General features: G+C 38.9%; 2 protein-coding genes across 6 annotated transcripts in view; one reads left to right on the forward strand and one right to left on the reverse strand.

The window, feature by feature from the left end:
• Nucleotides 1–252: 252 nt before the first annotated feature.
• Nucleotides 253–9,630, forward strand: slc25a27 (solute carrier family 25 member 27). Of its 2 annotated transcripts, XM_058388794.1 has the most exons (10): nucleotides 253–439; nucleotides 530–616; nucleotides 3,321–3,506; nucleotides 8,027–8,111; nucleotides 8,324–8,446; nucleotides 8,524–8,636; nucleotides 8,759–8,843; nucleotides 8,918–9,010; nucleotides 9,312–9,414; nucleotides 9,510–9,630. In XM_058388794.1, the coding sequence occupies exons 2-10, from the start codon at nucleotides 532–534 to the stop codon at nucleotides 9,579–9,581; spliced, it is 945 nt and encodes a 314-aa protein (XP_058244777.1). In that variant the 5' UTR covers nucleotides 253–439; nucleotides 530–531; the 3' UTR covers nucleotides 9,582–9,630. The 2 variants fall into 2 exon arrangements, with proteins under 2 accessions (XP_058244777.1, XP_058244778.1); XM_058388795.1 differs by lacking the exon at nucleotides 9,312–9,414 and having other exon boundaries at nucleotides 260–439; nucleotides 9,510–9,611.
• A 1,915-nt stretch (nucleotides 9,631–11,545) lies between these two features.
• Nucleotides 11,546–26,696, reverse strand: part of bsna (bassoon presynaptic cytomatrix protein a) — a 75,644-nt gene continuing 60,493 nt past the window's right edge. For 2 of the 4 annotated variants that reach the window (XM_058390551.1, XM_058390549.1), the window contains 8 exons: nucleotides 24,323–26,672; nucleotides 23,086–23,870; nucleotides 21,348–21,447; nucleotides 20,674–20,805; nucleotides 18,240–18,296; nucleotides 17,769–17,901; nucleotides 17,334–17,427; nucleotides 11,547–16,070 (listed from right to left, as the gene is read on the reverse strand). In XM_058390551.1, the coding sequence (XP_058246534.1) occupies nucleotides 18,256–18,296; nucleotides 20,674–20,805; nucleotides 21,348–21,447; nucleotides 23,086–23,870; nucleotides 24,323–26,672 (3,408 nt within the window). In that variant the 3' untranslated portion in view covers nucleotides 11,547–16,070; nucleotides 17,334–17,427; nucleotides 17,769–17,901; nucleotides 18,240–18,255. Of the gene's footprint in view, nucleotides 16,071–16,831; nucleotides 16,998–17,333; nucleotides 17,428–17,768; nucleotides 17,902–18,239; nucleotides 18,297–20,673; nucleotides 20,806–21,347; nucleotides 21,448–23,085; nucleotides 23,871–24,322; nucleotides 26,673–26,696 lie in introns of all 4 variants that reach the window. The other 2 variants (XM_058390550.1, XM_058390552.1) reach the window with 2 other exon arrangements.

The raw sequence follows: 26,696 nt of genomic DNA on the forward strand, positions 1-26,696 counted from the left end.
TTTTGTAAATGTATTTTTATAGCACCAAGTAAGTACGTTGCGATTTCAATTTCGATATAATGACAATAAATATATCGTATTCTATTCCATTCCGTTTCTACATGCGTGACCTTTATTTTGAAATGCCTATACGTCACAGAAAAGTGTATGGACTTTTACACATCTTTACACATGTAATGTTGTAATGTAATTTGGCACATTACATCTATAAACACATAATCTTGAGGTATCTGGGTTTTTTATAGCTAATATTTACATTTGAAACGGTGTTCATATGTTCATAAACCGGCTATAGAGTGAGCTACGCAGCGTCAGTTTGTCTTCCGCGGAAACTGGGAAATGTAGTTTACTACAGTTAATTAGTACTACAGTCTTCCGGTGCTTAATCAAATTCTGTGTCTTCATGTGAGCCGTGTACGCTTTGGAAACGTATTTTCAGGTTAGTGAGCTGTGTGAAGCCTAATCTCTGCTCGTTTAAAGAGATGCATTATATTCAGTATATTTCATTCTATAATATTCCATTTAACAGCTATGGGACCCGTGAAAGAAAATTCGAAGTGGCCCAAAGTATCAAAGTTCAGTGTATCTGCATGCGCTGCCAGTGTTGCTGAATTTGGTAATAAACAATTTAAAAAATATAGAAATAAAATATAAAATATGTTATTTTATATTTTGACTATATTTTGATATAGTATATTTTATTTTAAAGACTGTATTTTGAAATGTACACACACAAAGCACATATATATATATATATATACAGCTCTGGAAAAAAATAAGAGACCACTGCCCAATCTCCAGATTTGAACCCTATTGAAAACCTCTGGAATGTCATCAAGAGGAAGATGGATCTTGAGTTATTTTGATGTGTTGTTATTTCCTTTAAATATACACTCCAAATAACAATAGTTATATTTTGAATTTAGGAGAAATATAACCTTGTCAGCAATTCACAAAAAATGAAACAAAACTGTTCATCTCACCAATACATGAACCTGTAAGAAAAAAAACATAAGAAACTGATTATTTTGCAGTGGTCTCTTATTTTTTTCCAGAGCTATATATATATATATGTGTGTGTGTGTGTGTGGAGATTTCAAAATATAGTCTTTAAAATATACTATATCAAAATATAAAATAACGTTTGTGTTATGTGCAAACACACACACACACATATACACTGAACAAAATTATAAACGCAACACTTTTGTTTTTGCCCCCATTTTTCATGAGCTGAACTCAAAGATCTAAGACTTTTTCTATGTACACAAAAGGCCTATTTCTCTCAAATATTGTTCACAAAGTCTGTGTTAGTGAGCACTTCTCCTTTGCCGAGATAATCCATCCACCTCACAGGTGTGGCATATCAAGATGCTGATTAGACAACTAAGACAACTAGACAACTAGTCCGAAAACTAGTCAGTATCTGGTGTGACCACCATTTGCCTCACGCAGTGCAACACATCTCCTTCGCATAGAGTTGATCAGGTTGTTGAATGTGGCCTGTGGAATGCTGGTCCACTCCTCTTCAGTGGCTGTGCGAAGTTGCTGGATATTGGCAGGAACTGGAACACGCTGTCGTATACGCCAATCCAGAGCATCCCAAACATGCTCAATGGGTGACATGTCTGGTGAGTATGCTGGCCATGCAAGAACTGGGATGTTTTCAGCTTCCAGGAATTGTGTACAGATCCTTGCAACATGGGGCCATGCATTATCATGCTGCAACATGAGGTGATGGTCATGGATGAATGGCACAACAATGGGCCTCAGGATCTCGTCATGGTATCTCTGTGCATTCAAAATGCCATCAATAAAATGCACCTGTGTTCGTTGTCCATAACATATGCCTGCCCATACCATAACCCCACCGCCACCATGGGCCACTTGATCCACAACGTTGACATCAGCAAACCGCTCACCCACACAATGCCATACACGCTGTCTGCCATCTGCCCTGTACAGTGAAAACCGGGATTCATCCGTAAAGAGAACACAAGCTGCAGTCAGGTCGAGACCCCGATGAGGACGACGAGCATGCAGATGAGCTTCCCTGAGATGGTTTCTGACAGTTTGTGCAGAAATTCTTTGGTTATGCAAACTGATTGTTGCAGCAGCTGTCCGGGTGGCTGGTCTCAGACGATCTTGGAGGTGAAGATGCTGGATGTGGAGGTCCTGGGCTGGTGTGGTTACACGTGGTCTGTGGTTGTGAGGCCGGTTGGATGTACTGCCAAATTCTCTGAAACGCCTTTGGAGACGGCTTATGGTAGAGAAATGAACATTCAATTCACGGGCAACAGCTCTGGTGGACATTCCTGCAGTCAATTGCACGCTCCCTCAAAACTCGCAACATCTGTGGCATTGTGCTGTGTGATAAAACTGCACTTTTAGAGTGGCCTTTTATTGTGGCCAGCCTAAGGCACACCTGTGCAATAATCTTGCTGTCTAATCAGCATCTTGATATGCCACACCTGTGAGGTGAATGAATTATCTAGGCAAAGGAGAAGTGCTCACTAACACAGATTTAGACAGATTTGTGAACAATATTTGAGAGAAATAGGCCTTTTGTGTACATAGAAAAAGTCTTAGGTCTTTGAGTTCAGCTCATGAAAAATGGGGGCAAAAACAAAAGTGTTGCGTTTATAATTTTGTTCAGTATATGTATATATTCTAATTCCATGGTCTTTCCTGATGTTTATTTCTTTCTACATTGTAAAACAATGCTGAAGGCCGCCGAAATACACAATAATCTCGTTTGAACAGTTGATATTGAGATATGTCTCTATGTCTACGGCTCTAATCTGAGGTGCTGTTAATTGGTGATTTCTGAGGCTGGTAACTCTAAATGAACTTCCCCCCTGCAGCAGAGGTAAATTTTGGTCTTGCTTTACTGGGATGGTCTTCATGTGAGCCAGTTTCATCATGGTGCTTGATGGGTTTTGCAAATGCACTTGACAATACTGTTCTTGCAAGAACTATTCCAGAACACCTGACCTTCGTGTCTTAAAATAACAACTGACTGTTTTTTGTTGTCATTACATATGGATTACTTAAGTCCATGTGTGTTATTTCATAGTTTTGAAATCTCCAGTATTGTTCTAGAATGTAATTAAAATGAAATTAAAGGTAAACAAAATTGAATTAAAAGGTGTGTCCAAACTTTTGACTGGTAGTATACATATATGTGTATATATATATGTGTGTGTGTGTGTTGTGTGTAGATTTGAAAATTATAGTTTATGCACATATTTGCAAACATTATTCATTTCTGTTTATTTATTAATATCTCTGTTTCTGTTTTGTTGTCAACTCCAATTTAGTCACATTCCCCCTTGATCTCACAAAAACGAGGCTTCAAATACAAGGTGAATATGCTCCAGGGATACACAGCAAGAGTGTCAAAATTATGTATAGGGGCATGCTAAGCACAGCTGTGGGAATAGTGCGAGAAGAAGGACCACTGAAATTATGGCAAGGGGCAACACCTGCAATCTACAGACATATAGGTAACTCTCAACACTTCAAACAATGTCAAGTAAAAACTATAGATGTTTACTGTCATTATATGAGTATATGCGTGTGAATTTCCACAGAGTCTTTGAGTTTTGTACACACAGTTTGGTACAGCTTGACTTGGCAATATTTTGCCATTCTTATTTGAAAATGCATTTTAACTCACAGCCCTCTTCAGGACACCACACAGATTTTTGATTGGTCTGTAATGAAGCCCCAGACACTGAGGGTTGAGGATCCATATGCACAGATTAATAATTACAGGCAGAATAATCCAGAAATGTAATCCAAAAAACTAGTACAAAGACGGTAGCAAACAGGCAGACAGACAGGGCAGACAAATCCAAATAGCAAAACAGAGAATCGAAGCAACTGTAAACAAAGCACTGGTTATACACTATGAAACAAACATGAGAAGACGGAGAACAGGGCTTGGTATGTAGTATAACACTGACAACACTTTGTGCCAAACTCGCAGGCGTGCTCGCTGTTTAAATGTCCCACAACCCTGGAAGTGACCTTGACCGGAAGTGTTCAATATTCCCTCTGGTGGTTTGGAGGGATTATTGCAGGTTGCGATGTTATAGAGCCCCCCACCCCAGCAACACCTCCAGGTGTTCTATGCCACAGGGTCTTGGCGTGGGTCTATTGGGGTGTGTGGTGAAATTTGCCGATGTGGGTGTGGTCCAGGATGTCATGGACATTGACCCAGGATTGTTCCTCTGAGCTGTATCCTTACTAGTCCATGACGTACTGGAGTTGGCCTCTGCGGGATCGGGAGTCAAGGAGTGAGTGTACTAGGTAGGTTGGAGATCCCTCGATCTCCAGTGGAGGAGGTGGTTCATCTCTGGTGGGTTCTCCATTGACATGGTTATAAGCAGGCTTGAGGAGCGACACATGAAAGGTTGGGAAGATATGGTAGGAGGACGGGAGCTTTAGGCAGTGTGACACTGGGTTGACTTGCCTTTGGCTGACTTGGAACATGGGTGAGGGCTAGTGGCAGCTGGTGCTAAAAAATTGGGGCAGCAGGGGCAAACAAACTTAAAATCAACTGACAATCTGCTGAGCGGTAATGAGACTTGTTGAGAATAGTCAAATCACATGAAGCATTGAAGGTCCCAATGAGCACAGTGGCCTTCATCATCCGTACATGGAAGAAATTTGAAACCACTAGGACTATTCCTAGCAATTGGGGGAGAAGGGCCTTAGTCAGGGAGGTGACCAAGAACCCAATGGTTACTCTGAAAGAGCTCCAGATTTCCTCTGTGGAGAGAGGAGAGCCTTCCAGTAGAACAGGCATCTCTGCAGCACTCCACCAATCAGGCCTGTATGGTAGAGTGGCCAGCCAGAAGCCATTCCTCAGTAAAAGGTACATGAAAGGTGCTTGGAGTTTGCCAAAAGGCACCTGAAGGACTCTCAGACCATGAGAAACAAAATTCTCTGGTCTGATGAAACAAAGATTCAACTCTGGCCTGAATGGCAAGCGTAATGTCTGGAGGAAACCAGGCACCACTCATCACCTGGCCAATAGCATCCCTACAGTGAAGCATTGTGGTGGAAGCATCATGCTGTGGGGATGTTTGTCAGCAGCAGGAACTGGGAGACTAGTCAAGATAGAGGGAAAGATGAATGCAGCAATGCACAGAGACATCCTTGAAAAACCTGCTTCAGAGCACTCTGGACCTCAGACTGGGGTGACAGTTCATCTTCCAACAGGACACCGACCCTCAGCACACAGCCAAGATAACAAATGAGTGGCTATGGGACAACTCTGTGTATGTCCTTGAGTGGCCCAGCCAGAGCCCAAACTTGAACCCGATTGAACATCTCTGGAGAGATCTGAAAATGGCTGTGCACCGACGCTCCCCATCCAGCCTGATGGAGCTTGAGAGGTCTTGCAAAGAAGAATGGGAGAAACTGCCCAAAAATAGGCGTGCCAAGCTTGTAGCATCATACTCAAAAAGACTTGAGGCTGTAATTGGTGCCAAAGGTCCTTCAACGAATTATTGAGCAAAGGCTGTGAATACTTATGTACATGTGATTTCAAACAAACTTCTTTCATGTTGTCATTATGGGGTATTGTTTGTAGAATTTTAAGAAAAATAATTAATTTAATCCATTTTGGAATAAGGCTGTAACATAACAAAATGTGGGAAAAGTGAAGTGCGTCCAGATGCACTGTAATTATTGATAACTTGTTAAAGTAGCAGTCTTCTCCTGCACATCCAGTCATTGACTGCTGGAATGTTGGAGGGTTCCCCCAACCAAGGGAACAGGGGTGGTTGATATCCCAGCACACACTGGAAAGGGATTAGCCAAGTGCAGGAGTGTGTGAGAGAGTTTTGGGCATACACTCCAGCCCTGTTGTTCTCTGCCACAGTATGATCTCAGAACAGCCCAGTTCCTGGTTCAACCATTCTGCCTTCCCATTCGACTCTGGGTGGTAACTTGTAGTGAAACTAATGTTAATGCCTAACTGTTCACAGAAAGCTTTCCAGACTCGCGAGGTAAATTGGGTCTGATACAATGTCCTCTGGGATGCCATAGAAACTGGACATGGTGGAACAGGGCCATGTCAGTTTCCATCGCTGTGGGCTTTGAGGGCTATGAGGTGGCAAGCTTTAGAAAACTGGTCAAGGGCTACAAGCAAAGTTGTGTATCTATTGGATCTGGGGAGATCTGTGACGAAATCAATTGCGTTGTTGGACCAGGGTTGTTGTGGCAGTGGGAGATGTTATAAGTCCTGTGGGCAGCTGTCGTGAGGATTTAGACTGGGCACAGATGTAACAGGCCTTTACTTGTGGTTTGACATCTCAGGCCGGTGAAGGAGAGCTGTGGTCCTCTGAATTCCTGTGTGGCCCAAACTGCGGTCCTCATGTTCCCACTGGATAATCCTGGCGCATAGACTGGTTGGCACATATTGTTTGGTGGGCGGGCACTCTGGCTCGCTGTTGTTGCAGCATATTATCCAGTCTGATAGCCACTGTGATGTACTGGGGCAGTTACCGTGTCCTGGCAGGCAATTTCAGTCGTTTCATCTACTCTGCATGGCAGGCATTGTCAGTTTGGAGAGCCGCTATAACTATTTCTCCCTGATGTAGGACGAGAGCCTGGATCTCTGATGGATCCATTGGTATTCTGTAAAGAAGGCCCAGACACTGAGGGTTGAGGATTCATATGCACAGTTTAATACAGAGAACTCTGTATTGTTTGTAGTATAACACTGACAATATTTGACACCAAATGCTGGCGTGCTCTCTGTTCAAATGTCCCACAACCCCAGAAATGACCTTCACCCAGAAGTGGTTCAATATTCAGGCATGTGGTTTGGAGGGGGTATTGCAGGTCACAGTGTTACATGGACTGAGATCTTGACTCTGTTTAGGCCATTACAAAACCTTGAATTTGTTTTGGTGAAGCAATTCTTTTAGTGATTTGGAGTTGTGGTTTGAATAAATGACATGCTGAAAGGTGATTTGCCTCTTCACCTTAAGTGTCTTAGCAGAAGCCTTAAGCTTGATCATGTTGTAATGGAAAATTTTAAAGGAATTTCTGAACTTCTGTGTGCGTGACAAGAAGTTGTTTGTCACAAAAAGTTGTTTGTGTCCAGAGATTGTTTGCGCACTTTGTTGGTCAGAATGCAGTGGAGACGAGATGGCGAGACTCAAGGCTAAGAATCAGCTTAGGCAGGCCTTGATAAGGTTGTCCTGATCAGGCATTGTAATGTAGCCTGTGATTGACCATGTGTTTCTTTCTTTGTTTCTGTGTTTATAAAAACTCAGCAGCAGTACGAATAAATTATTTAACTTTTTTACTCTTGCCTGTGCCTACCAGTGTTCTATTTTCTCCACACTTCCACAACAAGCTGCCATAGTTGGCAAGATTCCTGCGGAGGTGTTCTGAAAGCGCCTTTGAGGCTATTAACTTAACCTGACACCATGACTCCAAGCACAAGAGGACTTGGGAATTTACCTTGAGCCACCTTAACACTGGAATTGGAAAAATCTGATGTGAGGAAGGTGAGATGATGTGATTGAAGAAAATAAGTACTGCCAAGAGCTGATGAGCTCAGCATAGTGACTCTCCGGAGAGAAAAGCATTGTCTGGTATATGGAGCTATTCATTATTACCTCCACCCTGAGCATGATGCTGCCTCAGTTCTTCAGTGTGGAGATGGTGTTCTTTTGTTGATGTGCTGTTTTATGTTAATTTTATTTATTTGTTTGTTTATTTATTTAGCTGAACATATATTTTGGTGTTCTTGTATCTTATGGCCAAAACATATTTGGGCTTGGATGTTGATTTTGGTTAAAATACTTTAGATCCTAGCAAAATTTCTTAGTATCTTGGTGTCTTATTTCTTAGTAATGCTACTGTTATGCCATATGGTCTTTACAGTTACATGGTTTTTTTCAGTGATTTATATTTTAACCACGGAAGTTAGATTTATTTTTATTGATGACTTTTGATGATCTGCATCTACATTATTAAACCATTTTGTTGTTTAAATTAGTGTATTCAGGAGGCAGGATGCTAGCTTATGAACAGCTCCGGGACTTTATATTGGGAAAATCAGAAGATGGCAGCTTTCCCATTTGGTAAGAAACAACTTACTATTTAACTTCATTTAAAATAAAGTCACAACAAGGAGCATAACTAGGATCAAACATTTAAAGGTATCTGCAAGCTAATATGGGAGGTACAAAAAACACACACAAATGGTGGTCAGACCTCCATTACCACATGGTCATAAGTGATTACCAAATCAAATCTGGTACTTTGTGATACTTGATCTTGTTATTGGGTGCAGGAAGGCTGCATTAGGTGGCATGGTATCTGGTGCTCTGGGCCAATTCTTGGCCAGCCCCACTGATCTAGTTAAGGTGCAGATGCAAATGGAAGGGAAAAGAAGGTTGGAAGGCAAACCACCAAGGTAAGCAATCCTAGTAATCTTTATAGTCTAAATTAATTCTAGACCATGGCAATTATTCGATTCTTTTTATTCATTAGAGTTCATGGGGTTATTCATGCCTTTGCGAAGATCATGAAGGAAGGAGGGATCCGGGGCCTCTGGGCTGGTTGGGTGCCTAATGTACAGAGAGCTGCGTTGGTCAATCTAGGAGGTAGTGCAAACCAAATATTTCATATTGTTTTAGTTACCAAAGAAAATTGATTGATATGGTGCAGTAATGCAAGTACCCATTCAAGATCTAATCAACCTTTGATGTTTACCTTTGATATTCAGACCTCACAACATATGACAGTGTAAAGCACTTTCTGCTAAGGACTACCTCTATAGGGGACAATTGTATTTGTCATGGATTGGCAAGGTATGTTATTTTCTTTTGCATAAATACTAAGAGGAATAATATAAATGTCATGTTTGACTAGAACATTTTTCCAGTACTTGTTCTGGCCTAGTAGCGGCTATGATGGGAACTCCAGCTGATGTGGTTAAAACGAGAATAATGAACCAACCTCGGGACTCAAATGGAAGGTCAGTTTGCTATTCAGACTGCACAAAATGTATATATATATTTTAATAGATCTTATGAGTAATTTACACAATGCTAATAGGCCTCATACTTTTCATTCATTCACAGCAACATTACAATAGTAATCCTTCCAAAATGTTATGTAAATAAACAGTGCAGTTCATAAGTAAATGCACAATGACACATTAGATTTAAAACAGAGCACTAATTATAAGGTTAAAACATAAATATACTCTTTGTATAAGTCAATCAAGAATTAGTTTAATATTAAGGAACATAAAATGTCTTTCTGATTTTTTTAAGGGGCCTTCTATACAAGTCATCCATGGACTGTCTGGTTCAGTCTGTGAGAGGGGAGGGATTACTAACACTTTATAAAGGCTTTGTACCAACCTGGTTAAGAATGGTACTCTACTTATTGCTTTAATTGTTTCTTTTCATTGTATATTTTACCCACTTTGGATTGGTACTTTATGCAAATTCTTTATTTCTGTTTTGCAGGCTCCCTGGTCTATGACATTTTGGCTAACCTTTGAGCAAATCAGACATGCTGTGGGCATCAGTTCATTTTGAATGTATGGAATCAAAGGATTAATAAAAATAAACTGTTGTTAAGGAATTCTAAGTATTCTTAGCCTTCATTCTGTGCCTTAATCAAAATCTAGTTGAGTATTGAGATCTTTAGCTTGGGTTACTTGAGTTGAGTTTGTGTGCATATTCTTTCCATGTTCCTGTGGCTTTCTTCTGGGCTTCTTCAGATCCACAATCCTGACCAGGCTAAAGTGTTTACTGAAAGTAAAAAATATGACTTACAGTTAATAGCCTACAATTAAAATGTTCTTTTATATTCGTAGTTGCACTCCTTTTATGTGTTTTTGTCATACTATACTCACCAAGCACTTTATTAGGAACCTACTCTATTCATAGATGCATTTATCTAATTAGCCAATCATTTTATTGCAATGCATAAATCATGCAGGTATGGGCCAGAGTATGAGAACAATGAAAACATTTGGAATCAAAAGATTATTTTAACTTGATATTTTCATAACATGATATCTAGATGTGTTAAACAGCTTAGAACATACTTCTTGTTTGGACATTTTTTTAAGCGATCAGAATGTCTCTGTCTACTCTTGGTTTGAGCCCTGGGTTTTGCTTGTGAAGGTTACATTTGTTGTTAAAAAATCATGAACCCACATGAAGACCAAAGGGCTGTCTATGGGAGAAAAGGCAATCTGAAGCTGAGAAAAGACGAAAAAATCTTTCAGAACCATTGCACATGTATTGGACATAGCCAACACAATGCAATTTGGAATGTACTGAAAATAAAACAAACCACTGGTGTACTAACAACCAGAAATGGAACAGGTTGAAAAGGAAAACAGTTCAACAGAATTATTGTTAGAGCTGAAAAGAAACACCCCAAAACAAGTCAGTGACACCACCAATAACATCACATGGCATATTACAACCCACTGTTCAAAGAAGACTTAAAGAGCACAAATACAGACAACATTCCACAAAATGGAAACTATAAACTATTAATCAACAGTAAGAATCAGAAGACGAGATTGGAATTCACAAAGAAATACAGAATATTAACCTCTACCAAACTGATGGAATGTCCAAAGTGTGGAGAAAAAAGGATCTGTTCATAATGCAAAACATATAAGCTCATTGGTCAAGCATGGTGGAGGCAGCGTCATGGCTTGCTATATATTGGCTGCTTCTGGAATGGGTTCAATAATCTTTACTAATGATTTAACTCATGATAGTAGTAACCAACTAGACTTCTGAAAAGGTGACTGCTCCCTTAATTAATTAACATATTAACAAAATGTACTTGATTTGATTTAATTAGACTAGCCATACCATGGCTTGATTATGGCCAGCACTGAATCCAAATATCAGTTGAATAGACCCTTTCCAGCAATGAAGCTGGCTAAAACTACTCAACAAGCAGCACACTATACCACAACCAAAATAAATTATTGAAAAGATGAGAAATAAAGTTAGTGAAATATATCTGGAAAGGGTTACAAAGCTATTTATAAGGCTTTGGGACACCAATGAACCACAGTGAGACCTATTATATCCAAATGTTGAAAAATTGGAACAGTGCTGAATCTTCCTGGAAGTGGCAGGCTTGCAAAAAGTCTTCCAAGAGGGCACATCAACAGTTCAACCAGGAATTAACTGAGGAACCCATAAATTACAGCAAATGAAACTCAGATAAGTTAGTTTTCATGATTTCACCTTTAGAAATAGACAGAAATGCTACCTGGATGCTAAGATCCTGGAATCAAATTTTATCTGTTGTTTTTATCTCTTATTTTGTTGTTCTAAGACAACAGTTACTTGGGCAAAATGGCCATATTCATTGAGTAACCAACATGAGACAAATGAAAAATAAAAGAGCACAAAAGAAATAAAATAAAGGTAGAGAGAACTCAAAGATCTAGGGCTTGCAAGCCACATCAATAAAAAGAGAAATAAGAGAAACAAACAAAAGCAGAAAGCAACAGAGACACTAAGAAATAATTATTCACTATATGTATAAATAATGTAAGTTTAAATAGAGCTTAAGAGACTTTCCACAATGTTGCCTTGAGCAACAAGAACATCTACATTTAACAACTTTTAACATTTAACCAAGAACATCCATGCAACATTCACAGTGGTCACTCTGGGGAATATCTACAGGACATTTCGAACTACTTGAAAAAAAAAAAGCACAGTAACTTGTGTTTCAAATTCTTATTTATTCTTTTTTTCCTGATTTAAATGTAACGTAGGGTCATTATTTCATTCATCACATAGCATGACATAATGCACCAAGCCAACTACAACTGTTTACAGGTTTACACTGAAACATACACAAGGTTTACAATGGGAACATGGATAATAGCTCATTGCACTTACAACAGTGAATGTACCATATATATATATTTTTTATTTTTTTTTATTTTGATCCTTCTAACACTCTCAGCTATTATTATGTTTGCAATTTTATATTTTAACTTACAACTTTCAAGTTACCCCTGTTGAAACCCAAAATTAGATGGAAGCCAGGGTCTCTTTATTTTTCTTTTCAATATACAAACACAACATGTATAGAAACTTTACACAAACCAGTAATGTGAATACATCTTTTCTTTTTTACCCTCCACTTGAGTCACATTATACAATGCTGTTTTGATTGATGTTTTGTTGGTAATAGCTGATGCTTTGACCTTAAAAAAAATAGGTATTTGCAAAAAAAAAAAAAAACCTGAAATAAATAAATAATTGTAATAATAATAAAATAATAATAAATTTGGTCTTTCAGTTGTTTTACACACCATTTTCCTGTTTCACATAGGGGATGTTTGTGTTTGTGCATGCAAGATATAATTATGTTCAGGTGTCATATTTTAATGGAAATGGCTGCCAGTGAAACTGAGGGGTGAACGATAATGGATTGCTGCTAAAGGCTTATGCACTTGTTACTTCAGTATGTCTAAAAAAATTAATAAATAAAATTACATTTTCCCTGATATTTGAATGATTGACAAGATTGTTTGAAGCTTTTCATCTCACCTTCACTTCTATACATGCTATTTGTTTTTGTTTTTTCCAGTTTTAACATTTTAATATCTATTTGTCCAACCTAATACTGGACAAATGCTGAGGTTTGAATTAAACCAGTGACATACAGAATAATGTGTAAATGGCCAGGGTAATTAAACCCTGGTAAAACACACGGTTTTAGAAATTTTTATATGCGGTCAAAAACAATGAGAAAAGGGAATGATATGGTGTTCCCTGTTAAACATTACCACCAAAGCTCTAGTAATCTAGGCTCAAAACAAAACAAGATGGCTTTCTCAGTATTGGAAATGAGCCCTTACAGTGATGCATATTAAGTCCCCTTTTGTCACCCTGACACTTTTACATGTGTGCTTTCCTGAGGTGAATGACAGTAGAAAGTAGAAACAAAAATTTTATATATTATAAAAATTTTAATATATCATTTTATATATATAGAAATGCAAACATGCACAAACACACACACACACATATATATATATATATATATATATATATATATATAGAGAGAGAGAGAGAGAGAGAGAGAGAGACATATATGTATATGTACATTTATTTGTGATGTGTTTGTGCATGTGTGCATTTCTATTTCTATATCTATTTTAATTGTGGGGGTTCAACCCAGCTGTCCTACAGGCACCAGGTGAAGTCATTGGCAATAATAAGTCGGATATTTATACACATATTTCCTATTTCATATTCTTGCATGTGTTAAATAGATTCTATTTCTGTAGTTTAATAAATTTTGAATATGTTTGGTACTAAAATAATAGCTTTGTTTTTGGAAAAAATATGAAGTAATACACACCTATGAAATACAGTGATTAATGAATAGTATGATGTTCATTCCATGTTTTTCAGCTGTTCAAATAACAAAAATTGGTGTAGTATGTAGTATTTCATCAATACATTTCGCTGTGGTTCAGTATTGCACAAATGTTCCCATAGCCTGTTCTAATTTTTTTAAGTTTTTAAAATGACCCCATAGTCATAGCAAGGAATTACTAATATTAAAGAAATGGCATTGTTATATAGTTCTCTCCTTATGATTTTCTGACAATTACATAAATATATTTTAATACATATATTTTAATAATGTCTTTTTTTTTATAACAAGTGCATCAACAGGCAGCTAAGCAACTGATGAACTGGTCATATTGGCTAATGAAAATAAGTGCAGGACCACCATGCTTGACTACACACAAAACAGCATACTATCATATGTCAGAATAGAGGGTTGATATTTTCCCCATACTATTTAATACAGTAGTATGCAGTTTTTGATCTAACCCATGACTCTTTATGGCTCACAATATGGCAACCGCTTGAAAGTTGCATGAAAGGGGACTTAAACATGCCACACAGAGAAAACAATTAAACTCTTACATTATAAGTACTTTTAAGCACATTATAAGTCAACTCCATATGTATATGGTTATTTTTGTTGGAAAAGCTATCTGTTATTTCTCTGCTATGACTGGTATTGAATGATGTCTCTCCTAAAACTTTTCCCCCGATAAGAAGCATTGCATAGAACATTTGAAATGTAAGGTTGTCTCTCAAAATCACCTATGCTTGATGTTCTAATTTTTTGTTCCATTTTTCTTTTTTCAAGTGACCACAATCCAAACGCATACATACATGCAACCACAATCATTCATTCATACTTGTAATGTATATTTATATCAAGATGAGTCTTTTTTTCTGGAGCATGCTCTCATCCTTGCTAAACCTAAAGGCCCACTACTAGCCTGACCCAACACAAGTACAGGATCTGCTGGAAGATCTGACCTGAGAAGCTTCTGTTACAGGATTCTGTACCCCTGCAAACTGTTTATGATGCAATTTGGGATATACCTCAAATGCACCTCATCAATTAATATTAATCATGTAATGGTGATTGGTTAAGCTAAGATATTCACAAGTGTCCTTTTTTTGACCATAACACTTATCTGACGATCAATCCCTAAACATTCTCATTTTGTTTACAGGAACTCATTATCATAACATTGCTTGAATCTAATCACAAGTATAGTGATGGCTAATTTGTTATTATTCAAAACTATTGCTTATATTTGATTTGGACACTTTTGGGTTTTTGCCCATATAAGGATGGGACGGTAGTTTTGGAAACATTTCAGCTTGGTAGATAGATACATTGCTCTCCTGACCACTAGTGTATAAACATCTGATTGTGCTCTTGACTGAGTGTCTGCCATCCACTATTGCTTTTTTCTACATCTAAACCAATAGAAAAAAGAGAAGAAAAAAAACTGTAATCCAGTTACAGGCTAATTAAAACCATAAAAACAGTGAATAAAAAAAATAAAAATAAATTGTAAACAACACAAGATAAAATAAATCCATAAATATAAATAAAATCCCAAGCCTCTTGGCTTGTAATTATCATATATACAAATGTTTTGAAAAGCAAAAATTTAAATTATAGAGTAAAAGAACTTGCCACATTTTCTGAAAACATTAAATCAGTAGTTAAGGTGATATCTCTCCATGAAAAGAAAGAAAATTAGGCAATAATATTAATGCACAACAAAATCAGCAGAAATATTACAGTCCCAGACACTGTAGAACAGTTGTGACTGACCCCAAGCCCACACTGGGGATAGTTACCTAATGGCTTTTCAGTGGCTAACTGACAAAAAAGACCTGACTTGTCAAAGCCTCAAAAACAATTTTTCAGTCCTCTGTCTGGAATATATGTTCTCTCTTAATTCATGCATTCTTTAACTTTCATCATTATTCTGAATCCTCCTATCTTAGGCCCACTCTCATCAAATTGGTGAACAGTGTAAGGTCTTGAATATAAAGTTACATGCATTCGTACTCCACTGTACACTTCTTAAACACATTGCAAGAGAATAGAGAAAAAACAGTCTGCATTCAGAGGACAAAATGACTTTTTTTCCATTCTGGAATGTAGAGTTAAAAACTGAGCATATGACATAGACATTTGTGTTGTCACTCTTTTCCTTTGTTTTTTTTTTCTGTATTCTTTCTGTTTAAAGGCTATCAAATTAGAACAAAAAGAAAGTCATTAACAGGACAGGAAAAACCTATGAAGTTGTTTTGACTCATTTACTTTAAATTCATTTTTTGACCATCCCTGAGATGAGAGGGGAGTCAAATTTGTTATCAAAGTAGCTACAGGAACATGGAATCACAAACCCTGGCAAGCAATGCACTGTGACCAAGTGGATATGGTCAGTTGTGTTTAAACTTCTTTACTGTAATATTTTCTTCTGAGAACCTGTATCAATGCAAAGTGAGATGCTCTTTTAATGTTCAGTAGTCTTCTTTGTTTTATGCTGTTTTGTCACAGGGCCCTCAGGGAGATTACAGGCTCCAGTAGTTGCAGTCGAGCATCTGGAATTCTGGAAACATCTGGAGAATCTTTAATTGTATTTGCTTTCCAAAACAGGGATGCTTTTGTAAATCCAATTTTTAAGCAGCCTACATCACAAAAAAATGAGAAGTAAGATGTTAGTCATAGACACATGCTACTCCCACCTTAGAACATTTAATAGTGTATTTGTAACATTGTGCTCATTAAATGCAGCTCTTATAAGTTTTATAGAAACTGTAAATGTCTACAAAGGAAACTATATTGGGAACTTTAGGAAACAAGAACCAGAGACCTTTTAAGAGCAAGAATTCTCAGATGGTAGGTAAAAATAACATATATCATAAGAATACAACCCAGATATAATAGAGCCAGTGTTAAAAATTGGGCTGTATCCCTTTCTTCTTCAATCAGTCCATATTTCCTTACAACTAACTTCAGCTGGATTTCAGCTAACTTCAGCTAACTAACTAATGACTTTATAGCTAATGTTTACTAGTGCTTGACAAACCATGAGTTGCTGAGAGGTGGCCCTGATAATACTGAACCTGGATTTAGAGTCTTTTGTTCTCTAATTCTGGGTTGGTTTTCACCAATATAATATTAAAAAAAAATTTGTTTAAATGAAAGTGGGTATGTTTGGATAGAGAAAAACACTGCATTCCAGCATAATCCCATCCATCTGAGATATATGTTGGTTAAAGTATCAGGTTTTGAGCCTGTTTTGCTTACAACTGGGCCAGGAAGAATAAACTTAATGTTTTTCAATGATCAAGTCAGTGTCCTAACCTTAATCTAAATAAAGGTTGTGAAAGAACAGAAAAGATTTAAAAAGCTGCTTCCACCACCCACACAACACCCTTGGCCACACCTTGCTTTGGTTTTCATCTCCCAGCAGACCAGTCTATAGACTGGTTTACTACGCCCTTATAACTCATTCCAGTTCATTAGATCTCGCGGCACACTGCGGGCGGAATCGCGGCATGCCGCGGGAAAAAGCGCGCATTTTTAAATGCCACATCTGTACGTCCATCTACCTTAGAAAAAAAAATAGAAAACACAAAACACCTGTGTATTCTCATTGTAGAATCTCCTCTACCCACTGACAATCACCAGATCTTATCTGCTTGTATCCTTTTTCACATGATTTTGTGAAAGTATTATATAACATTTAGTAAATATTAAATTAAAAATGAAAATTAAAGTAAATATTTCCTCTAAAAAAGTTTCCCAGAGTCACTGGGAAATGTTTATTCCCTAGAAACATTAGCCAATAATTCTTGCAATGATGCTATATTGCACATATGCCAAAAAATAGTTCTCATATTAAATTGCAAAGTGTATTATGATATTGTGGTGTGATTTGTCCTTACTCTGTGGCTTGCCAGAGGAAAGCTGTGTAGTGCCTCTTTGGTCAAGTAACCAGACCTAGTGTTAATGAAGTCTTGTGATTCCTGTTCTGGTTGGCTGGAAGAACAGGAAAACATGAATTCAGTGATCTGAATTTTTTTAAGAAAGTGTTATAAAATAACTAAATCATGTTCAGCTGCTAACGGTTTTAAACAAACACATAATTCATCTGCATGCATAAATATATTGCACCTAACTAGCTGACTATCTCTACATCTGTTATTCTTTAGCTAGCATTATTTAGTCTAGTCATTTAGGTTTCTGTGCAACCAGAACATGTAAAATTGTAGCACAGTGAAGCTTTCATTTTCCTGTCTAAGATATACATTTGTTTACCCTTGTATACAGTCTTTCTCTATAATGAAACAGTACAGTTAAAAATTTATTTTATTCCTTACCAGTATAACAAGATTACTTCTCTCCCTCTCTCTCTCTATCATCTGCTCTTATAAATTAAAATACAGAAGAGAAACTTCATAGGTTTTTCCAGTGCAAAGACTTATTATATCTTTCATCTTTTGTGAAGACACCCTGAAATTGCAAAAACACATCAAGAAACAGTCACACATACACAGATATACAATTTCTTTTAAAATTGTTAAATACATTATTATTACATGTAAACTTGGGTGATATAAGCAAGGATTATAAGAACCTAAGATTCACACAGACTTTGCTAATTTTACTATATCTCTTTCACTGTGAACATAAGTACAACTATCAATAAAAAGTATATCAAAATGTTTTTCAGACTTGAATGAACAAACATGGCACCAAAACAACTTTTGTATGCAACTCCAGTGTCTCTCATGTCTTTTCCCTCATTCCAGCTATCTTTCGTTCTTCATTTTGTTTTCTCAGTCACTTGCCTTTAATTGTACTGCTTCACCACAGAGATGTGAACTTCTTTCCAAAACCAGATATCGCTGTTAAGGAAAGAGAACAAGTTCAAAGACTTCATTTTAAAACACCATATGTTAACACTTTATAATACTGTATGTCAAATAGGGTAAATATGCATTAACTAAGCAATAATAATAATAATAATAATAATAATAATAATAATAATAATAATAATAATAATAAATAACAGCGATAAATAGTTCTTTGTTACCACTTATACTACTTCTATCAAATAAGAATGAAGAACTACAAGTTAATTACTTGCATTAGCAACAATTCATTATTAACTAAGTAGCAATTTTGAAATCTTAAATTTTTGCTGCAGAATTTCTTTGCAATCTATGGCTCTTTTGTAATCACTAGTTAATATCAACATTACATGTTACAATTACACAAAGCAGGACTGTCATATTAACTCAAATATAACACTATACAATAAAATTTTTTAACACTACATATAATACGAGATTTAGGACAGACATTCTAGTGTCCACATAGTGCACGCACTAGGTTCTCCCACGGCATTACAACATACCATATTGCTGCAGGCTATTATGCCTGCTGAGTGGCTCTGTCTATAGCACTCTTCTGTTCTGTATCTTTCGTTACCACCTGACAGTTATTTACTGATCGGATGACCTCTGCCTGTTTCTTTTTCTTTTTTTTTTCATTTGACTTAAGTTTTGGATTTGTCTGCCTGCCTCTTTAATTAAATGCTAAAACTGCAATTGTGTATCTCAATTCTAAATCCCTGACCCCTATTTATAGTGCTACTAAGATTCGCACAGGCCCAGTAATGAGAAATGAGTGAAAACAGATGGTACATTAAGAGAAAGCAATATAAAAAAAAAGTAAGTAATATTTTAGACTTTGTCTTTTCTGATTTTTTTGTTAGTTTTATAATAGTTGTTTACCATTATTGTTTTATGTAATATGAGTAACTAGCATGCTAATGTTAAAGTTTGTTCACATTATTTCCAAGCTAAACTAAAAGTTTTTGTTTGTTGTTTGCATCATATCCAATTTAACTAAATGGATATGATCTTAAACAATAAAGTGAAACTAACTTGTGGCTTCTGTGTTTCTGTTTTGTTCAGTAGTTATGATATGCCTGGTCTTTGAATGTTTTTTGTTTGTTTGTTTGTTTGTTTGTTTTTTAACCAATTCCTACCAGTCATCAAAGCTCCACCCCCAGGACCTAGGGTGGCCAGTAGAGTAAAGTTACAGAGTTCAACTGTTGAAGATTATTAATGTCATTGGGCACTGCAAAATAAAACAGTGGAGTTCTCCCTATACAATAAACAACTTGAATTAATTATGCATAACATAGTCTTTGTTGTTTGTTGATTGACTGAGCTCTACTTGTTTTCCGTTCATTATTTTGATTCATATTTTGGATTTGTCTACCTACTTCGCTTTAATAAGCACTTCAACTACATTTAGTAGGTATTTAGTATCCAAAATATACTTTGCCTTCACCATGGAGGTAGCAAGAATCTAATGATTTACTGTGTTGTTTTTCAGTAATTAACTGAAAGACTGAAATAATTTACACTGAAAAGTAAATTATTTACACTTCTACTACACTAAATCACTTACACTAAATCTATATTTAGAGAGGAATAATCAATATTATAAAAGAGCTATATATAAGTAGCAGCTCTACCGGACAAATATAACACTAAGTAATAACCATGTAAAATTCAGTAATCCCTCCTTAGTTAATGGTAAACTCTTATTACTTACTGAGTAATTAACTAGTTTTAGTAGATAGTATATAGTTAATAAGATAAATGATAATAAAGAACTACTTATTCTTTCCTGATATATACATAGGGGATTTAGAGCAGAACTGAAAATCGTTACCCACCACCTCACAATCAAAACACTATTTGACCAAAAGTTTGGGGACAACTGTCAATCCCATATGTAGGACTTCCCAAAACTGTTGCAACAATCATGGAACAAAACAACTGTATAGTTTATAGTATAGTATCTTTGTATGTTGTAGAATAACAATTTCCCCTTTCCTACTGGAACTAAGCGGATTGCCCTCTACATGTTGCAACATAACAATGCTGCTGTGCCCCTGAAGTCAGTGAAGACACGATTTGGCAAGGCTGGAGTGAAAGAACTTGAGTAGCCCTGACTTCCACCCAACTGAAAAACATTAGCTGGAACCCTGAATTGACCCCAGGCCTTCTGGCCCAACATTAGTGCCTGACTTCACTAATGATTTGTTATGTAATGTTATAATGTTGCTATATGGGCCACCAAAATCTAGTTGAAATCCATTCTAGAGGAGTGGAGGTTAATATAACCAAATAGTCTTTTCAAAAAGCACATATGGTATATGCATAATAAATTGAACTTTGTTCAAGCGCACAGATAACTTCTAACCTTCTCCCAGTTTGCCAGCTTGTTCTGCAGCACCTCCAGGCAGTATCTTGGACAACATACTTTCTCCTTCCATTCCAGGCTGAGCAGCTGCAGCACTACCTATTCCACCAGGTCTTGGAGCTGCCTTGGAGCCTACAGAAAGCAAGAAGTAGCGTTGATAATACCACAAAAAATTATTTTAAATCGTAGAGAATTTTGAAGAATTTAAATAAACATCAGGCATAATCAACAAAAACAGCAGTTCTACATTTGTGAAAGCTGAGAGTAACCCCATTTTAATGGGTGAGGTGTATGTATTCCCAATAATTAAGGGAACATTATCGCCACTTTATTAAAACCAAATAATTTGATTTTGTATGACAAAATAATACTCAGCCGTTAAAGAGTTTGAGCACAGGAGGCGAATTTGTGAAATGTAAGAGCATGTAATGGTTTCAATTCTGTGTATTTGTAAAGGATTCGAGTCACCTAAGCAGAAACAGGTGTGGTTAAGCCTGAAATGCTCACCAGAAGGTTTGAGAGCTACAGTTTTGGAGATATTTGCAAATTGTTAGTAGTGGTTCACAAATTCCACACATCCACACTATAGAAATTTAAGGTAGCATAACAGTGGAAATGCATACAAATGATTGTGTATGTGTGTGTGTGTGTCTGCTTTATGTCTATACATTTACCTATCCCTGTGAGTGGGGGCTGGGCTGCTTTGGCTGGTTGAGGGGTGGCTGCTTTCGCTCCAATTGCAGTAACAGGAGCGGTGACAGGCTCAGGCTTGGCCTGTCAGAGGCCAAATAAATGTCATTTTATGCAAGCAATACATGTAAAACACTCAACTGTCTTTAATTTTTCCAGTGATATTAGGTTTCCTGCATGTAAAACAAATATACCACAAGAAAAACAAGGAGTCAGCGTATACATCAATCAGCCATAACATTATGCCCACCTGCCTAATATTGTGTTGGTCCCCCTTTCGCTGCCAAAACAGCCCTCACCCGTCGATCCACTAGATCCCTAAAGGTGTGCTGTGGTATCTGGCACCAAGATTTTAGCAGCAGATCCAGTACTGTAAGTTGCGAGATGGGGCCTTCATGGATCGGACTTGTTTGTGTGGCACATCTCACAGATGTTCGATTGGATTGAGATCTGGGGAATTTGGAGGCCAAGTCAACACCTCAAACTCATTGTTGTACTCATCAAACTATTCCTAAACTATTTTTGATTTTTTGGCATGGTGCATTATCCTGCTGAAAGAGGCCACAGCCATCAGGGAATACTGTTTCCATGAAAGGGTGTATATGGTCTGTAACAATGCCTAGGTAGGTGGCACATGTCAAAGTAACATCCACATGGATAGCAGGACCCAAGGTTTGCCAGCAGAACATTGTCCAAAACATGACGCTGCCTCCCCCGACTTGCCTTCTTCCTATAGTGCATCCTGGTGCATTGTGTTCTCCTGGTAAGCAACTTGCCTTCTTCCTATAGTGCATCCTGGTGCATTGTGTTCTCCTGGTAAGCAAGACACACACCCAGCCATCCACATAAAAAAACATGAGTCATCAGACCAGGCCACCTTCTTTCATTGCTCTGTGGTCCAGTTCTGATGCTTACGTGCCCATTGTTGGCACTTTCGGCAGTGCACGGGTCAGCATGGGCACCCTGACTAGTCTGCAGCTATGCCTCCCCATATGTAACAAACTGCAATCCACTGTGTATTCTGACACCTTTCCATAAAAACCAGCATTAACTTTTTCAGCAATTTGAGCAACAGTAGCTCGTCTGTTGGATCGGCCCACACAAGCCAGCCTATGCTCACCATGTGCATTAATGAGCCTTGGCTGCCCATGACCCTGTCGCCAGTTCACCACTGTTCCTTCCTTGAACCACTTTTGATAGATACTGACCACTGCAGACCAGGAACACCCCACAAGAGCTACAGTTTTGGAGATGCTCTGATCCAGTCACCTAGCCATCACAATTTGGCCCTTGTCAAAATCGCTCAAATCCTTACGTTTGCCCATTTTTCCTGCTTCTAACACATCAATATTGAGGACAAAATGTTCACTTGCTGCATAAGAGTATTACACCCACTAATAGGTGCCATGATGAGGAGATAATTAGTGTTATTCACTTCACCTTTCAGTGGTCATAATGTTATGGCTGATCGGTGTATATATCAGTTATATGCATGCTATATATGTAAGAAAAATTGGTCTATTAGCCCTAACTCGTTAAATACACAGTGTGCAAGCCAGAAACATCTATGCAAAAATCAGTGCCTGACGTCACTTATTGTAGCTATTGTACTTATTGTAGCTGAACATAATCAAATCTCCACTGTGACATTCAAAAAATTTTATAAAGCTTTTGTATAAGATTAAATGATCTCATTATAATATTGTAAATAACACTACTCACTGTCACAGGTGTTGGTTGCACTCCTGCAGCAGGTATCCGTGTTGCAGGACTTGTCTGGCCTGGTTTGGCTTGGAGCTGCTGGACTTGTGTAGGCTGTGACTGCCCAGCACCTGCTGCAGGAGTCTGCTGTCCAGGCCTAGCTGCTGATGTCTGTGCCTGTTGTTGTAACTGTGTTCGCTGGACCTGCTGTGCTTCAGCTATCTGCTGGGACCCAGACTGCCTGCTTGAGTTGGAGGGTCCACTTGTAGCCCTTTGCCCTGAGCCAGTTGAACCCATCTGTCTAGAGGATGATAAGTGGCCTTGCATGTCTTGTTGCTTCCTACTGGAAGAACCTTGGTGGTGGGAAGACTGTTTCCCAGTGCGTGAGCCATGGTGGTGCCCAGAAGGGTCACGGGAGTAGTCAGAGGAGTGGTAGCCCTGAGAGCGAGAGTCACCTCTCTTTGCTGAAGAAGAGGACATAGAACGAGACTCATGCCGTACAGATGGGTCCTTTGAAGAGCGAGATGATCGAGAAGAACGAGGCTCGTCAGTGTGGCGGGAGGAAGAGTGTCTACCAGAACTTCCACCACTATGGTGACGGTGCTCTCGAGAAGATGTGTGGCGGGAGTGACCATAGTCATCTTGTGGCCAAAGGTCTTCCTCTGGAGGTTCATCATAATCATGATATGTGTGTTTGACGTGCCCACGCCTCCCAGAAGAGGAATGGCCGCTGCCATAGTGGCGGGAACCACGGACATCCCGTGGCTTCTCAAACCAGTCGGTCTCCTCTTGGCCAAGATGGTATGCTTTGGAAATCAAAAGTACATCACAATCAATTTCAAATTGACAAAAAAAGCATGCATGCTAAAATCATGCAAAAAAAGTTAAAAGAGTAGAACAGAAAAGAGAACTACAGATTAATATTGATGCAAAGCACTGCAAAGCAAAATAAGACTATGTAAAAGTACACTTTAATAAAAAACACTTTTTACAAAACCCTTTCAAGAATTTACAGACATTTTGGCTACTCATGCAAGAGATGCATCATAAGAAAGCATGCATAAAAATATATAAGGAAAGAGATGAGACAAAAGCTTATGCAATTTTAAAAGTCAGTTTTGATGAAAGCCTGAAGACACAACAAAGACATGCACTGGGACTTCACTCCTTTATATCTGCTATCTGATCTTTCACTTTGTCTGGGTGGGTGGGGGATGTTTAAAGTAGACAGTGACTCTGGCATTTAGCACCCAATTACCTTCACTGTCAGACACAGCGCAATACATATCGTCTATTATGTACATATCATCGGGTTTGTAGACATGGGTCCGTGGTAGGTCTCGAATATGGTCCTGTACATCAGGAAGAGAGTGGCTTGAGCCATAAGAGTATGATGGATCGTAGCAGGCCTGCCTACTGCCCATAAACTTCCCCATAGGACTGAGTGGGCTCTCTTCTTCAGAGTACTGAGAGCGCAATGTTGGACGCCCCCCACTTCGGCTGCTTCTGTATGGCCGATCTGTGTAGTCCCGTTCATAGGATCTGCTTCGGTAGCCTGTCTCCCGAGAAATTTTATTCATGCCATAACCAGCTGAGCGGGACCTGCCATAGCCATAGAAATGATCATCATCATAGTAGCCCCGATGTGGGTCATACATGGTTTGTCGCAGTCCATAGATTTCATCTTGGAGTTTTCGTGAATGAGAACCTGTACCATAACCACTTGTAGTAGAGGTGCTCATGGTGTATGAGGCCAGATCAGCCTCCACATCACGAGCTTCCTCAATTGGAGAGAACTTGGAGATTTTCTGGTCCAAGCCTTGCTTACGATGCTTGTTCCTCTTGGTAGACATGACAACTGGGGCCAGCGTCTTTGAGGAATGCCTCTGGGCAGCTCTTGTGGTTGTTGAGTGTTTGTAGTCATCATAGTAATATGTGGATCCCCCACCCATGCTATTGCTGCCCACTACCCGGCCATGCGTATCTCGCCCTCGTGCTTGGTAGCTGCCAGTGCTCTTACCCCTGCCATGGTGATGGTCGTACATCTCTGCATCACGCTCGTCCTCTGGTCTGCCGTAGGAGCTCCCCCCTCGTGTGTGGAGTGAATCACCCCCATGGCGCCCATAGCCCTCACTGCGGTGTGGGTCTGAAGTGGTGCCCATGCCCTCTTTGGTTAGCTCACTTATGTCATCAATCATTACATAATTTCTAGGGACATTCTGCTCCAGGCTGGAAGAACTGTATAGGCCATCACCAGTATAAGTAGAGGGACTGTCCACTGAGTGCATATGATCAGAAAGTGTTGTCTGTCCATATGTGTTGGCAACACTGGTATATTGTCCATAGGAACTGCCTGTGGTTGTTGTGTGTCCATAGGTATTAGGTGTCGTTGTTGTGTACAGACCATAAGTATTTGCTGAAGTTGTTGTGTATGGCCCATAAGAACTTGCTGTGGTAGTTGAGTACCCACCATAAGTACTTGAACTTGAGGTGGAGTATGGCCCAAAGGTACTTGCCATGGCTGTGCTGTATTGACCATAAGACGCAACCAAACCAGATTGACTATATGTAGAATCTTGGGCAGTGGTTGTTACTACAACAGGATTGCTTATAACTTCATAATTAGTTGCCATCTTGTGTTCAAGGTCAGCCAAAGATGTTTGCCGTGGCCTCTGATGGACAGTTAGTATGTCTGCCAGTGGCTGGTATGTACTTGACTGACTGACCGGGTAGGGAGGGGTCTGGCTCGGGTATGGTGTGGTGTGGGTTGGATAAGGAGTTTGACCCACAGGTGGTTGAGGAGGTGGCTGGAATCCAGTTGGAGGTAGCATTGTATGCTCTGTTGGATAGGGTGGCTGGCTTGGTGGGAAGCTCTGGGAGGGGAACGTCCCTTGAGCATGATATGATGGGGTAGAATGATGGGGTATGGTCTGTAGTGGTGTGGGCTGTGGAAGAGCCTGTGCCTGGGAGACTGTAGGATATGGAGGCTGGCTGAATCCAGTGCTTTGGAAAGTGGAGGCATGTAGGGTGGTTGCTGTTGATTGGCTCTGAGGGTACTGGTAGGACACAAAGGATGATGTAGGGGGAAACTGTGCAGCAGTGTTTAGCTCACTGGTAAATTGGCTGAGTGGTGCTGTGCTTGGTCTAGTCAAAAGCCCATTATTCTCAGATGTGGCTGCAGCTGCCAACCGAAGGTTGTTCAGTTCAGAATCTGACATGTAGTCTCGTGTGTCACCCATACAGCGCAGGTATGCTAACTCCCTCCTCTCCCTCTCTTTAACAAGAGTTTCCTTTCTCTGTGTAATGCCCATCTCCAGGTATCGGAGTTTGGCATCAATCTCTTTCTCTTCTTCTTCCAACTCAGCCTGCTGTTTTCGTAGTTTGGTGGATTCTTGCTCAACAGCCTTTAGTTCATGAGTCAGATCCTTCAGAAGGCTGGCCTTGGCTGCTAGGCCTGGCCGAGAACCCACCTTCAGAGAGGGCAGAGAGGGCACGTACATCTGGGGCAGGGCATGGGTGACCATTGACAGCTGAGTTTCCTCAGGTGGGGGGCTTGGCAGAGTTCGTTTAACCTTCCTTAGGAGGGAGCTCTGTTGGAGTGCCATCAACTGCAAGGATAGAGATAGATAGAG

Source organism: Hemibagrus wyckioides, linkage group LG05 (assembly GCF_019097595.1).
Source record: "Hemibagrus wyckioides isolate EC202008001 linkage group LG05, SWU_Hwy_1.0, whole genome shotgun sequence".
Taxonomy (NCBI): domain Eukaryota; kingdom Metazoa; phylum Chordata; class Actinopteri; order Siluriformes; family Bagridae; genus Hemibagrus; species Hemibagrus wyckioides.